Below are 15,543 nucleotides of genomic sequence, written 5' to 3'. Positions count from 1 at the left end.
TAAATTTTTATGCAAACAAAATTTATTGTATATAAACATCTACAGAATTATGTTTTAATTATTTTGTTTTTAGAAAAGCATGTCTTCAGGAAAACGTGAAATTATTGTTTCTGCTTTGGATAAAATCAAACCAACTAATGCTATTAATGCTTTTATTTTATCTCCAAATTGTATTGGTCCAGGAAATTGTATTAAAAACATTTATTTTGAAGAGTTAAAAAAATTTGTTAGTGAAGATGCTGCTACAAATTCAACAATTGAAGTTTGTAAAGATATTGATTCTATAACTAAATTTACAAATAATCATCATAATCTTGATTTCCTTTTTTTCAACAATATTTTAGATTGTTTTGGTGCTATCAAAAATGAAAAAAAATTAGATATTATTGTTGATTCAGCATTAGTCTCACTAAAAGAGGGTGGTTGTTTTATAATTAGAGAAAATATGGAAAAACATACTGGAAATGAATTAGCTCTTTTGACTAATTATTTTGATATTTATAGAAAACAAATTGAGGGAAAAAATTATGGACTTGATTTTTATTCAATGAATCAACTTAAGACATCTGTTTATACATCAAATAATTTTATGGATGTTTATTGGATTTTTACTAAAAAATATTTTCCAGCCAAATATGGAGAGAATTTAGAGACATTCAGAGATTTTCTTGATAAAACACAATACCTTAGTGTACATGTTGCTGGGTATGAATTTATATTTGGAAAAGATTTTATCTCTCCAGGAGGGTATGATCAAAATTATGAAATTATTAGACATTTTAAAACAATGAAACCAGGAATGAGAATGCTTGATATTGGTGTTGGAATTGGTGGGGGTGCTGTCCAAGTAGCCAGAGAATATGGAGTTAACGTTTTAGGAGTAGATTTAAGTGCAAATATGATTGTAAATGCTTTTGAAAGAAATCAAGTTAACAAAGATTCTCGTATAACTTATATGATTGCTGATGCATTAAAATATGAATGGGAACCATCATCTTTTGATCTTGTATTTTCAAGAGATTGTATTCAACATATTGAAGATACTGATAAACTTTTTAAAACAATATATAATGCTCTTAAACCAGGTGGTGAAGTTCTTATTACAATGTATGGTGTTGGACACGGTGAATTATTACCAGAATTTATTGATTATACAAAAAAAAGGCATTATTTCTTAAAACATTTAGAACAATTTGAAGAGATTGCCTCAAAAGTAGGATTTGTTGATATTTATACAGAAAATATGACACCAAAGTTTAAACATATATTAGAAGTTGAATTAAAAAGATTAGAAGATGGTAAGGAAGAATTTATTTCTAAGTTTGGAGAGGAAGAATGGCGTGGACATGTTAAAGGATGGACATCAAAATTGGGTTATATTGCTGCTGATAACCATAATTGGTTATTAATCAGAGCCAAAAAACCACAATAAACATATCACATTTTAATAATTCATTTTATTATATTTTAGTATCTACTTTAAATAAAGAAATTTTTAATATCTTAAAAAAAATTTTTTTTACTAAATTTTATATATATATTACAAAAAAAATATTATTTTATACTGTTAAAAGTTATTATTAAATTAAATTTGAAATAAGCTATAATTTTATGAAGAAGTTTGCGATATTTTTGTTGAGGCGACCAGAGATAAGGTTATAGATGAATGTCACTATATAAAAAAAAAACAACCAATCATACTATAAAATGACTTTGTACATTGATCGTTACTATAGTATATAAGTTTATAGGTCAACTATATACATATATTATATTATTATAAGTTGTATCTTAGATATAATTTGCATCTTAATTATTTATTATGTTTGCTATTATTTATAATCTTGCATTATGATAGCAGGAAAAAGCATTTCAAGAAAAGTCTTAGAAACAGAAGAGATATTTGATGAACTTCAAAAGAACATTAGAAATATTAGTGATTTATCTAATCTATCAAAAACTTGTAGATATTTTATTAGATATTTTGAGAATAAATCAATCAAAAAGTTTGTTGATTATGATTATGATTGTAAGATAGAAATTAATATTGACTCTTTCAAAACAGTAGAAGAAAACTATTTATATTCAGAACCTGAACATCCAATAATAAATTCTCCACCAATTATTTCAAAAAAGGATAAATATAATGATATTGATACTTTAGTTTATGGAAAACAATTATCATTAGTTGTTGCTTTACCTGGATTAAAATTTGATGTTACGAAACATGATTATAAGCAAATAATTAATAATACTTTTCTTGATGAAATTATTTGTGAAATTAAAAATGCAGAAGTAAATATTAGTAGTCCAGTAATATTAAACTTAAATCATTCTCATGGTTTTGTTAATCATATTATTTCACCATATATTGTTAGTAGATATGGAAATCCATCAATAGAAATTATCAAAATGAATTTATTTTGTTTTCTTCAAGAACTTGATCAAGAAGAAATTTTTAAAGAAGTTGACATTTTTAGAGGATATAAAAATTTTCATGAACTTCGTATTTATGAAAATGCTGCTTTACCACAAAAAAATCGTACTTTTGATGAGGATTCACTATTTATGCATGTTTTAAGATGTTTATCAAAAAGAAAAAATGCAATTTTAAGAATAGAAGTTCCACAAAATGGTAATATTAAATTATGTTTTTTAACTCAAACATTTAAATCTGCCATCGAATTAAATATAGAGATAAAGTTTTTAATTTCTATTGGTTGTAAAAAAAGAGGTTTCGTAAATTGGCGTGAAAAGATAAAAATATTAGAAAATGATATTTCAAAGTATATTACACATATAAAATGTTATATTGAAAATCAAACTGATTTGTTACAATTTATGAAATTACTACCAGATTTAGAAAATTTATCAAGCCTCAAAATAATATTTGATGAATTTGATGTTCGTGATATTCTTAAAAATGATAGTATAATTGAGTGTAATGTTATATCATTAAGAAGACTTATAAAATTGAAAAAATTTAGTATAAAAATGGAACATAAATGTTTAGAAATTCCTGAATATACATATCGTGAAATTTGTAATTTTCACAATTATATAATAAGATATTTCATCTCAATTCTTCCAAGTACAATAATATTTTTAGAACTAGAAAATGTACTATATTTAACTCCACAAATTTGTGTTTTAATGGAAAAATTTTTGCCGAATATTGAATTTTTGTTTGCAAAACATGTTGACTTTACTAATAAAAAATGTTTGGTAACATTTAAAAATTTAAAATATTTACAATTATACAATTGTCCATTAATTGAACTTCCAAGAAATATTGAATTTTTAATTCATAAATATTCTTTATCATGTAAAGCTCCATATTATTTTGGTGAGGATTATGATGTTATGGAAGAAAGTAAACGACAAAAGAAGAAATATATTTTGTCTTTTAATAAAGAGATTCTTGATATTACAAGAAATTTTAGCTATTACTTTAACAAACTTCATAAATGGGAATTTTATAAAAGTCTTGTTGAAAGATTTGTCGTAGATAAAGTAAAAAGTAATTAATTTGTAATTATTTTTAAAATATAAAAAAGCAATTTTTTTATTCTAAAATAATAATTAAAAAAAAATATATTCTTATAAATATATTTCTTTTCTGTATAATAAAAATTTCATATTGGTTTTAATGTGTGTTTTAATCGGTTTACCGTATAATATGGAAATATTTTAAATAAAATTAACTAATGTTTTTATCATAATACATCTTAATAAAGTTGATTCTTATTAATAAGTCAATACAATATTACAGTTGTTATTCATAAAATATTTATATGTATATAATTTATAAATTCAAAATACTTATTGAAAAAAAAAGTTATGGAAAAAAATGATATGTGTAAAATAGAACTTTGATTATCTAAATTTTCAATTGAAAATAAATATTATTTTATCAAAATAAACTGTCAATTATTTTTTATCAATTTTTTAATACATTTTTTTAGAAATTTAATTACTTTTACATTTTAAAAGTAACAACAAATGTAATGTATTATGATGAAAATAATTAAAGTGATAAAAACAATTTAATGGAAATTTGTAAATTAAGATCATCCTATATGTTTATAGTATATCAATGAAACTATTTTATCAAGATTTTTATTTAATATCAATTAACAATAAAATAAAACAATTATTTCTTTTAGCTATGTTAATGTAATCATGTGTTTAAAAGTGATATCTTAGTTTTTCCAATAATTATACTTTTTATATTCAAAAAAGTAACTTTGATTATTTCAAAAAAACTATATACTTTTCTTTTTTTTTTGATAACTATGTTTGTCATTTTAATTAATGTTAAATATGCCATTTACATTTGTCATAAAGAAAAAAGTAACTAATAATAAGTTATATATAAAATATACTTAAAAAGACTTTCATAAATAACTTTATTTTATATTTAACAAGTGGTAATCTTTTATCAAAAACAATTTCTAAAGATTTTATATAAACGATTCACCAATAAGAAGCTTTTAATTGAAATAATTAATGTTTCATCTTGTAGAAAGTATATTTTTTTTTTGGTAACTTCCAATGAATGAACAAAATTTTGGTCAAATTGAAATGCCTCCTCGTGATGATTCTTTTGTTAGACTTTATCAGAATATGAAAAGTGAACTAGAAAATGTATTAGTTAAGATGAAAGAAATATTTGAAGAAAGAAAACATGATGAAGAGGTTGCGTTACTTGCTGAAAACGATGATTTACTTTGTCAACGGGAGGATAATGGTACTGAAGTTTTTTACAATATTTAAAATTAAAATATACTATATTTATATTTATAAATTATGTACTTAAAAACTGTTATTTGTTATTTTTTTGTTAAATTCTTAATATTTTGCTGACTAAAAAATAAAAAATTATTTTATTGAGCTTTTTAATTTTTATGATTGTCTCTTTATAATCAAGACATTAGCAATAAATTATTAAAATATTTTATTATTTTAATGATTAGGTTTCTATTGTGCAATTTATGAATAAATAATTTGATAATCCATCAATTTCTTATCAATATTAATGATAGTCCCACTATGATATTTAACTTACTTTCAACAATATAATTTTATATTTTTTTTTTGCTCATAATAATGAAAAGCAATAATATATATTTTATAACACTTTTTTTTGTTTTTATTTTTCAAACTGTTATTGGAGATGGAGATATTACTCCAAGACATGTACATCTATCTTTAAATAATGATCCACAATCAATGGTATTTGCATGGATTACATTTGGAAATCTTCCACCATCAAGTATTCCAATCGTTAAATATGGAAAAGATAATAATAACTTGGAAAATACTGTAACAGGAAGTTATTCTATATTTATTTATAATGGTGTTATTAGATATATGTACCGAGCAACAGCTACAAACTTAGAATATAATACAAGATATTACTATACTGTTGGTAGTGAAGGAAATTTTAGTAAAATTTTTACTTTTAAAACATTTCCACAAGGTAATGACATACCATTAAAAATTTGTATCTTTGGAGATCTTGGTATTGTAAATGATGTCTCAATGATACCACTTCGAACAGCTGGTCTTCGTGGAGATTTTGATATGATTATTCATGTTGGTGATTTAGCTTATGATCTTCATACAAATAATGGTGCATTAGGTGATCAATATATGGAATTAATGGAACCACTTATATCATCAATGCCATATATGGTAATAGCTGGTAATCATGAATATGATTGGAAGGCAAAAAATTTTGAAAATTATGAACGAAGATTTTATATGCCAAAAAATGGTGATGGAAAAAATCAGTACTATTCATTTGGTGTTGGTCCAATACAATTTATTGGTGTTTCAACTGAATTTTATGGATTTTTCTATGATTTTGGAATTCAACCAGTTCTTGATCAAGCATCATGGTTAGAAAAAGAACTTCAAAAAGCTAATCAAAATAGAAATAATAAACCATGGGTAATGACTTATCAACATAGACCATTCTATTGTTCCAATGAAAATTCAATGGAATGTGATGCCTTTGAAAATCTTGTCATACGAACAGGATACCTTAATATGCCAGGTTTGGAACCATTATATGGAAAGTATGGAGTTGATATCAATTGGTCTGGTCATGAACATTCATATGAAAGAATGTTCCCAGTTTTTGATAGACAACTTTATAATCAAGATAGTGATCCTTATCATAATGCTAAAGCTACTACTTATATAATTACTGGAAGTGCTGGTTGTCATTCTTATCAAGCTAAATTTGGTAACCCTTCACCATTTAGTGCTAAAAGGTAAATATAATATTAAAAAGTTATAATATTTTTTTTATAGATTAAATAAGTATGGTTATACAGTTATGCATATAAAAAATATGACACATTTGTATTTTGAACAAATTGATACACAAGCAACAGAAACAAATACTGTAGTTGATAGTTGGTGGATGTCAAAAGATCTTGATTATGTTATTAATGATGAAGTAAGAAAGAATTCTAAACATATTAATTTACAAATAGAATATACTACAGTTCCTAGATTTATAAGAAACTTGTGTGCCGGAAGATCTATAAAATGTAGAGAAATTTTTTCAAAAGATACACTGAAATACAATACAAATATTAACTTACAAAAGGACAAATTTTTAAAATACAAGTACGATATTGTTAATTCAGATATTAACAAAATGAATAATGACCTTTAATATTGTTTCTACATATTACATAGTTCTTTTTTTTTAAATTTATAGGTAGGATGAAATTTTGTTTAAACAGAACTTAATAAACACTACTGTGTTATTGATAAAAAAAAACAAAATTTCTTTTTATAAAAATATAATCATTTATTAGTTATTTTATTTTCTAAGAAATTATAAACTTAGACAACATAACAAACTTTCTTCCCAACATTTCATTACCCATAAATCAACTTACACTTCCAAGTTACTATATTGCAACAATTTTTAACTTTACACTCTTTGCTACAGTATTTATATAAAATCGTAATTTTTGAAACAATGACTACACTTTCATTTACCAGTGCATTTTTCTATCTTAAAAAAAAGTTTTTTAAAAAAATAAAAAAATTGAGAAAAATTTATCCTGCTAATTTTTTCTTATATATATTTATTTAAAGATTATCAAATTTAAGAAATGTAGGAACCTTTGATTGTGAATAATAACCATTATTACGAGAATGAAAGTTATTCTTTTTCCAATAACCATTAGTATAAGACATAGAACCTGGAAGAAAATTGTCATCTTCCTCTTTCAAATCTTCATTATAATTCATAAATTTTTTTTTTATAAATTTTTTGTTGGTACTACTAAATCTACGAGATTCAACAAACAATTTATCAAGAACACTCCTCTCCTGAACTTCTTCTCTTTTTTCAGATATTGAAATTGAATCATATGTTGATGAAGATGTTTTTGAATGACTTGAAATTGTAGATCCTCTATCACATCCATCAATATAACATTTAGATTCTCCCTCCATTTGATTATTGTATTTTTCATTCTTTTTATTTTTTGATAATTTACCTTTTTCAAAAAGTGTCTTTAACATAGGAGCTCCAAATGATTTTGAAAAATTAATTACTTGAGGAGATGGTTTTTCCATAAATATTTTACCAGTATTTGATTCAATTTTTTGATTAAAGGAATATTTTCTAGGAATAGAATTCATTGATGCAGCAAAAGGAATCTCCTCATCATCGCATTCAATATCCTCATCATCAAGAGTTCCCCTCTGAAGAGCAGCTAAATACTTAGGATAATCACAAACAATTTGTCCAGATTTAGTTGTATGGATAAAGTTACATCTAGATCCATATGGGCAAATACCTGTAGCAGAAAATTTATCACATAATTGTGTTTTATATTTTGGATGTCTAACTGGTGGTGGTTTTAACTCTTCTAAACTATGAGCAAAACGACAATTATCACCAAATGAACATACTCCTTTTAGACGATATGATATACACAAAGCTGTTTTATATGAAGTTACACGACGTTGATTACGTAATACTTCTTCTCTTTCTTCATCACTTAATGTATACCACTTGGTTGCTGGAACACCATGTATAAATTTATTTGGTTCAAGTTTGACTGCAAAACGATCTGTCACAAGGAGGGCACTAGACATTTCATCTATTGGTGAACCATTTTGACATGAAGTGTTACCTTTTTCTACATCTATTGAATTTGTTTTTGTATTAGTATTTGGTTTAGTCTAAAAATATTTTTTTTTTTTATAATTATTATAATAAGAAAAAAAAAATTAACTTACAAATTCATTTTCACTAACTGAAGTTATACGTTCAAAATTTTTTTTATCATAAGAACTTGATGTATCTGATGATTCCGAAATATTTGTTTGTGAGTTATTAGTGAAACAATTACTCATATAAGGTGTACTATTAATTTGTTGTAATGGAGGACTTATAGAAGGAAGATAATATACAGGAGAAACTATAGCAGGACCATTTGGATAATGTGAAATTGTTCCTGGAGGTTGTTGTACAAATCCATATGATTGTGGTTGGAAAGGATATCCAGATGTAGAAGGAACAATGTATCCTCCTTCCATTGAATTATTAACGCCATGAAACATTTTTATCAACTCAAGTATGAAAAATGTGATTTTTTAACACTAAGTATCTTAAAATAAAAATGTTATAAATTATATTTTAATAAAAAATAAACTTACTTATGTATAAAAGTTACAATTATTATTAATAGCAAATAGGTATAAAAATAATAACGTTACTTCAAAAGTGAAGATTTGTAGTTTTTACGAAAACTGAAATAAAAAATTAAAAAAAAAATTTATTTCAAGATAATAATTTTAGCGATAAACAAGGTAGCTAAAACATAGAAAAGATATAAGTTACTGTTAAAAAAACAATTACTGTAAATAATAAAAGGTTGCATTGAAAAATAAGTAAAAAAACTGATAACATTACAATATTTAAAAAAATATATATATATAAGTTAAAACCCCACTACCCACAAAAGAAAAAAAAGTAATATAATTTGATTGGTAAAGTTTTTTTTTAGATTGATCATCAAAAATACACTTCAGTCTTAAATGGAATATTTTAGTATCACCGTTTTTCTTCATTATTTCTTTATGTGATTCAAAATATTTTTGAATAAATTTCTATTTCAGTAATTGCTTTCAAGTAAAAAAAAAATTTTACCGTTAATTATCATAAATTATCTTTGGAAAAATTCAACTTCCTACTTTTAGTAGATTCAATGTTGCATTATTTTTCACACAAATTAAAAGTGAATAAATAAGTTTAATTAATATTTTTAAAATCTGACATTTAAAAAAGGATGATGAAACTTTAAAAAATTTTTTTATTAATTATTTTTTAAAAAAAAGGATGAATAAATAACTTTTAAAAAAAATTATAAACTTTCAAATATAATTTTTTCTGTTAATTTTCTTAAAAATTAGAACATACTTGTTCCAAGATTTACTTTTTTTAAAATCTAGATATATTTTATCAAAATAATTAAATATTTAAAATACAAAACAAAAAATTAATATTTAACTCTTACTTTTCTTATTAAATTATAACTTTCTTTACATTTCACAGTTGTAACATTGACTCTGTATTTATGTTTTCAATTTCAATTAGATAACGAATACATATTTGTTCTTTATCATTAATAATATATTTATTAGAATATTGTTCTAAGTCTTCAAAGTTATCAGATAAACAATTAGTGTTTGATTCTTCAGAAAATGCTACTCCTTCTTCATTTACAGAAGTCTTTAAATTTTCATTATTTTGTTTAGGATTATTAAAAGTCATTGCAATTGTTGATTCTGCTAATCCAAAAAATTCTGTCTGGCCTGAAGTGGCATAAAAATCGTTACTTAATTTTGAAGAAACATCAAAAATACAAACACCATTCTTTAACATTGATACAAATCCATAAGAATCCTTAGGAAGAATGCATACATTTTGGAAAAAAATATTATACCAGTTAGTAATTTTGAATGCATACCAAAGAATTCTTTTATTTTGTGTAACTTGAATTATTTGTTCATTATTAACTGGTTTTCTTATTATTTCAAAAATATTTTTAATCCTAATTTTAGAAAAAGTATCTACAGATAATTGAATATCATGAAAAATGTCAATAATTATGTTTCTCATATAATTATTTAATGAAAGAAGTTCAATTTTGCATTTCATATTTTTATAAAATATATCAATAGGATCATTGTTTATATATTCTACTTTTTGTTTCTCATTCTCAATAATTTTTAATATATATTGAATTTCCAATAATGTATTAAGAAATTCTTCTTCTTTCTCCAAATCATCTATTGTTTCAATTACTTTAAAAAAATCACCTTCAACATTGGAACGTGGAATGATTTGATTGTATATATTACAAGCATTTTTAAGACCATATTCATTTCTTGATAAAATAAATTCTTCAATATTTCTTAGACATTTGTAAGCAAAAGAAGCATCTTCCTTTGACAAATAGTTTAACTGTATTTTTTTAAAATCACAATTCATTTCTCTTAAGACTGATGCCATATTTTCTGTGTTAAAAATTTTTTCTACTATTCCCCTTACTGTTTCATGAATCTTTAATTCTGAATTAACATTATATACATCATTACAATTTAAATAATTTCCATTTATTCCATTTAACAAATTATTTCTAGATATTTCTTCATTGTATAAATTTCCAGAAAATGGATATCCAGCTACATCAGAAAATTTTGAATAAAACAAATTAAGAAGAGTTATTTTAGTTCCATTTGTCAATATTCCATTATACAATAAAAGTTGTCCCTGTAAATTTATTTCACCCCATCTTTCTAAAAAATTATATGTTTCTTCATAATTTTTTTTTAAAATTTGAAAGATAGCAATTTTGTTTTCGTAGGGACCTGTTAATTTTACTAATGTACTATATTTACCTAATTTATCATCATCCAAAACACTCCATTCAATTCCATAATTTTCACAAAAAGGAATATCAGATAGTTTATCTGGAATAATTTTATTAAAAATATACCATCAAACTTACCTTCTTCCTCATTTTTCTTATATACTTCATTATTTTCATTTTCATTGTTCATATTATAATAATCTTGAAACCAATTTACTTTATTTTCTATATCATTCCCATTTTCTTCAATGGTTATGATATTCCTTCTAGATAGTTGTAAAATTTTTTCAATAGCGTCATATATTCTTCTATAATTATTATCTGTCATTCTGAAAATTAAAGATAAAAAAAAAAATAATATATATAGAAGACATATATTTTATAATTTGTATCAGGCAAAAAAAAAGAAATAAAATAATTTTATAAAAAATTTATCACAAATACGAAATGTGTTATAATTATAGTTCAATTTGTAATATAAAAGTATTGGTATTAGTTTTAAAAGACCATAGTTTAACAAAGTTTATAATCATTTTTGTATTAAACAATGATATCTTTAAAAAAGTATGTGATGTATCCACTTTTATTTGGCAGGCAACAATTAACTTTATTAGAACATATTAAATGTGAATATGATACACTAACAGTTATTCTGCTTACATAATAATGTGTCAGTTATATGATCTTATAATCCATTTGTATAAATCATTATTTTAAACAAAGATAAAGACAACTAAAAATCTCTTTTTTAAATCAGTTAAATTGAGTGAATTTTTGTCAATTTTTATAAAGAATTCATTGTACGCAGGACACTGATAAAAATTCATTTTTAAGGATTCATGTTAATATCCGATTTCCAAAAAGAAAATATTTTTAAATAAAATTATACTTCTTATTTTTATGTCAATTGCTATAATTTTTTTTCTATCAATATATTTTATTTTAATTTCACTTTTTTTTTTATTAAAAATTACATAATATACTCTCAAATTTTTTTTTTATTTATCTTATTTTTTTAAAATAAATTTACTTTGCTTTTCATATAAAAAAATTATAATCTAACTTATGTTACTTTCTGATAAATATTTTTTTACAAAAATTTATGAAAAAAATAAAGACTCAAAAAAGTTCCCTTATCTAATTTATTGTCTATATTATTTATTATTAATATTATAAAAAATTTTAAAATTAAAAACAATTCCCCGCATCTGAATTTTTTGTTTATAAATATTTATTCAGGATATTATGCTAGGATGACTAAGTAAATTATCGTCGTCCTCCAAATCAAATACTTCTAAAAATTCCATTTTTATTGCTTGCAAAAATTCCAAATAATCTTCATTCAATTCACAACGTTCAAACTGAAGAATATATTTTTGTACTATTTCTTCTATACGCCCATCTCTTTCATCAGTATCATAGTTAAGTTTTTCTATTTCACTTATGTCTACACCTTTTTTTATTTCTTCATATACATGTTCACTTCGTTCTATTACAGCATGTGGTACTCCATTTTTAAGAGCTACATAATTAGCAAACGATCTCTCAACTTTTCCAATAGTTAAGCAATATAAAAATGTTAACTTTTCTGATTCTATATGATATCGCATGGTATGATAAGATAAAATAGAAGGATCATTTTTTAAGTAATTAGGTAAAGAATGAAAATGAGAACTGGCAAAAATATGTGGACAATTTATTTTTCCTTTGTTAATCCAATAATTCAAACTTGAAGCAAATAATCCTAAACCAGTTTCTTTAATAGTTCCAATTCCAAATTCATCAATAATTACTAAACTTTTACCAGTACTCCTATTTAATGCTACACCCATTTGTTTCATATCTTTGGCAAATGTTGACATCCCATCAAGAACTGAATCTAAAGTGTACATTCTTACTATAATTTTGTCAACAATACCCATTTTAGCTGTAGTAGCAGGAACAAAACAACCTATTTGTGCCATATAACTACATATAGCTGTCATTTTTAAATATACAGATTTACCACTTGCATTAGGTCCAGATATTAATTTGACTTTTGTATGAGAACCTCCACTATTAATAGGATTAGGTACATAAGAGTTTCCAGCTAAACATTCAGCAATTGGATGCCTTGCTTTAGATATTTCTAAAATTGGTTCTTTAACCATTGTTGGTCGACACCATTTTAATTCTTTAGATACTGAAGCTAATGCAACTACACAATCAACTAATGCAATAATTTTAAGAATGTTTCTGATATTGCCAATATTGTCTACAACACGCTTTTGAAGTCTTAGTTTTATATTCGTCTCCAAATCACTAATTTTAAATTTTATATCACCAAGTTTTTCATCTAAATCCCTCATTCTTGGTGTTTTAAAGAAATTGCTACCATTTTCAGTGAAACGAAGCTCCATGCTTCTTGAAAAAGGTCCTAATATATTAGAAGGAATCACAAGTAAATATCCAAATATAGGTATATAAACAACAGAACATGCTTCAAGTCTATATAGTTCAAATTCTTCAGCAGCAATTTCTGTTAAAACATTAGATATGTTATCATAGAAATCTTTTAATTTATCTAATTCTTTGTCAATATATCTTTTTGCTACAAACCTATTTTCATCTTCAATTCCATCGAAATCTACTACTTCACTAAAAAGAGTTAAAAGACAAGATATATCTTTTGAGAAGTATTCTTCAAAATTTTCTAACAATTTTAAAGAACATCTACATTTAACTAATTCTTCCTTGATAACAAATGCACAAGTTAATGAAATAAAAATTGATTTCCAATCACTTGGTCTCATGATTCCCTCTCTACATCTTTTAAAAATAGGTTCTAATGATTTAATATTTCTTAAGTTACTTTTAATAATTTTAATTGATTCAATGTTTTGATCATCCATAAAAAAGTCTACAGCATCATGACGAGTGACAATCGTTTCTAAATCAGCAGAAGGCCTCTCAAACCATGATTTTAGTACTAGTTTACCCATTGAAGATGAACATCGGTTGCAAAACTTAAATAATGACAAACCCTCCTTTGGTTTATTACCCCATTTACGACCAAAAATTCTAGTTGCTGATGGATGGTATTCATTATCAAAAATATCCAATGCTGACAATGAATCTTGATCAATTTCAAGAATCTTATTACTAAAAACTTGACTAAAAAAATTAAAAGAAAAACTTACATTGATAGTAATTTAATAGTTTTTATTGGTGTTTTCATAGAACAATCTTCAAATTCAACACCAACTCTTAAGCGATCCAGCAATTTTAAAAGTGCTCCAATAGACTGTACCATATTAACACAAGATTTATCTATTTTAAATGCTTCATTATAATTTTCCACATTACTACGTTCGTATTGACCAGATTCATACATTCTTTTAATTAAATTTCGTGCATCATCCATAGAGTAGGTATTTGAGGGACATTCAGTTAATTGAAACTGTTTAATTGGACCATCGCCTTGATCATCACCAATTTCATCATTAGAAAATTCCTGGGTTTCTGGAACAATATTTGAATCTGCTAATGATGGACATTTAAATTTCTTATTATTATCAGTGTTAAATTGTGTCTCAGGAACATAGTTTTCATCTAACTCTTCAGAATCATATTCCTGAGAATTTCTTCGAGGCTCATTACTCTTATCAGTAACAAATTTAATAAAATCATCAGATTGTGAAACATTTATAGTTACGTGAGTTGGATTCGTCTGTATAAGAACTACAAAAAAAAAGATAAATATATTAATAGAATTAAATATAAATTTACGTGTATCTAGGAGTTTAAAATCAGAATCTTCTGATATATCTTCAATAAGTGACAATGTGTGAGTATTTCCATCATATAAAGCACCACCAAGTTTATTATTACTATAACTTAAAGAAAGCCCAACAAATGACATTTTTATATTACCTAAAAATATAATTAAATTGAAACTATTATAATAATTATAATCTAATAATTGATAATAAAATTTTATTCTATGTAACGATTTTAATAAAAAAAAAATGAAATAAAACAAAAGACGATATAGAATATTTTTTTTCTTTTATATCCATAGCAATCATCGCTCCCTTTTTATTTAAAGTCGTTACGAGGATTTGATTTTAATAGAATGGGACATTTTACTGAGAAAAAAAAAAACCGCCCTTTAAAATAATTTGTGGTAGTTTTTTTTTAAAACAATAAATGCAAATTTTAAGAGTGTTATATCTATGTTCTTTATTTACAATGAACTTGTTAAGATTTGATATGCTAGAGTTTTATAAATTTTTAAAAAATATATTTAGCATTAAAAATTTTTCCAAACTTTAACCGTTCGTGAGGCAGAATATTGGATGTTTTTTATGCAATTACTTGTTTGTCATCACTTTTTACATCTAAAAAATAGATGTAAATTAAAAATATTATTCGAAATAAACTTGTAAAAAAATTAATTAAGAAACTGTTTTTTTTTAGTTTTTCAAAAATAAAAAATGACATTTGAACATTCAAAAAAATTCTCAATAAAGAAGTTCATTAAAATCTTTTTACCATAATGAATTTGGTATATGGCATGTTAAATTTGTAGGTCAAAGAATGTGGCTTCAAGCCACAAAAATTTATTTTTTTAAAACAACATATACTT

At 23.8% G+C, this 15,543-nt stretch overlaps 6 protein-coding genes across 6 annotated transcripts; 3 read left to right on the top strand and 3 right to left on the bottom strand.

The window, feature by feature from the left end:
* Window positions 1–79: 79 nt before the first annotated feature.
* SRAE_1000065500 (Hypothetical protein) lies at window positions 80–1,432 on the top strand (the record flags this gene model as incomplete). Its single annotated transcript, XM_024647514.1, has 1 exon — window positions 80–1,432. One exon carries the CDS (start codon window positions 80–82, stop codon window positions 1,430–1,432), a length of 1,353 nt encoding a protein of 450 aa, XP_024501584.1.
* A 419-nt stretch (window positions 1,433–1,851) lies between these two features.
* Window positions 1,852–3,528, top strand: SRAE_1000065400 (Hypothetical protein; the record flags this gene model as incomplete). Its single annotated transcript, XM_024647513.1, has 1 exon — window positions 1,852–3,528. One exon carries the CDS (start codon window positions 1,852–1,854, stop codon window positions 3,526–3,528), a length of 1,677 nt encoding a protein of 558 aa, XP_024501583.1.
* Window positions 3,529–4,554: 1,026 nt separating this feature from the next.
* On the top strand, window positions 4,555–6,533 carry SRAE_1000065300 (Iron/zinc purple acid phosphatase-like protein; the record flags this gene model as incomplete). The annotated part of the gene is made up of 5 exons (XM_024647512.1): window positions 4,555–4,750; window positions 5,177–5,482; window positions 5,519–6,281; window positions 6,322–6,469; window positions 6,507–6,533. 5 exons carry the CDS (start codon window positions 4,555–4,557, stop codon window positions 6,531–6,533), a joined length of 1,440 nt encoding a protein of 479 aa, XP_024501582.1.
* Window positions 6,534–7,116: 583 nt separating this feature from the next.
* On the bottom strand, window positions 7,117–8,601 carry SRAE_1000065200 (Cth1; the record flags this gene model as incomplete). The annotated part of the gene is made up of 2 exons (XM_024647511.1): window positions 7,117–8,220; window positions 8,278–8,601. 2 exons carry the CDS (start codon window positions 8,599–8,601, stop codon window positions 7,117–7,119), a joined length of 1,428 nt encoding a protein of 475 aa, XP_024501581.1.
* Window positions 8,602–9,589: 988 nt separating this feature from the next.
* Window positions 9,590–11,244, bottom strand: SRAE_1000065100 (Poly [ADP-ribose] polymerase 2; the record flags this gene model as incomplete). Its single annotated transcript, XM_024647510.1, has 2 exons — window positions 9,590–11,016; window positions 11,055–11,244. The coding sequence occupies 2 exons, from the start codon at window positions 11,242–11,244 to the stop codon at window positions 9,590–9,592; spliced, it is 1,617 nt and encodes a 538-aa protein (XP_024501580.1).
* Window positions 11,245–12,151: 907 nt separating this feature from the next.
* Window positions 12,152–14,817, bottom strand: SRAE_1000065000 (DNA mismatch repair protein MutS, C-terminal domain and DNA mismatch repair protein MutS, core domain and DNA mismatch repair protein MutS, clamp domain and P-loop containing nucleoside triphosphate hydrolase domain-containing protein; the record flags this gene model as incomplete). Its single annotated transcript, XM_024647509.1, has 3 exons — window positions 12,152–14,057; window positions 14,096–14,636; window positions 14,685–14,817. The coding sequence occupies 3 exons, from the start codon at window positions 14,815–14,817 to the stop codon at window positions 12,152–12,154; spliced, it is 2,580 nt and encodes an 859-aa protein (XP_024501579.1).
* Window positions 14,818–15,543: the final 726 nt, after the last annotated feature.

The sequence above is a fragment of the Strongyloides ratti genome (genome assembly GCF_001040885.1).
Source record: "Strongyloides ratti genome assembly S_ratti_ED321, chromosome : 1".
NCBI classification, from domain to species: domain Eukaryota; kingdom Metazoa; phylum Nematoda; class Chromadorea; order Rhabditida; family Strongyloididae; genus Strongyloides; species Strongyloides ratti.
The sequence above is the reverse complement of the archived record's forward strand: the minus strand, read 5'-3'. Positions and strand labels throughout refer to the sequence as shown.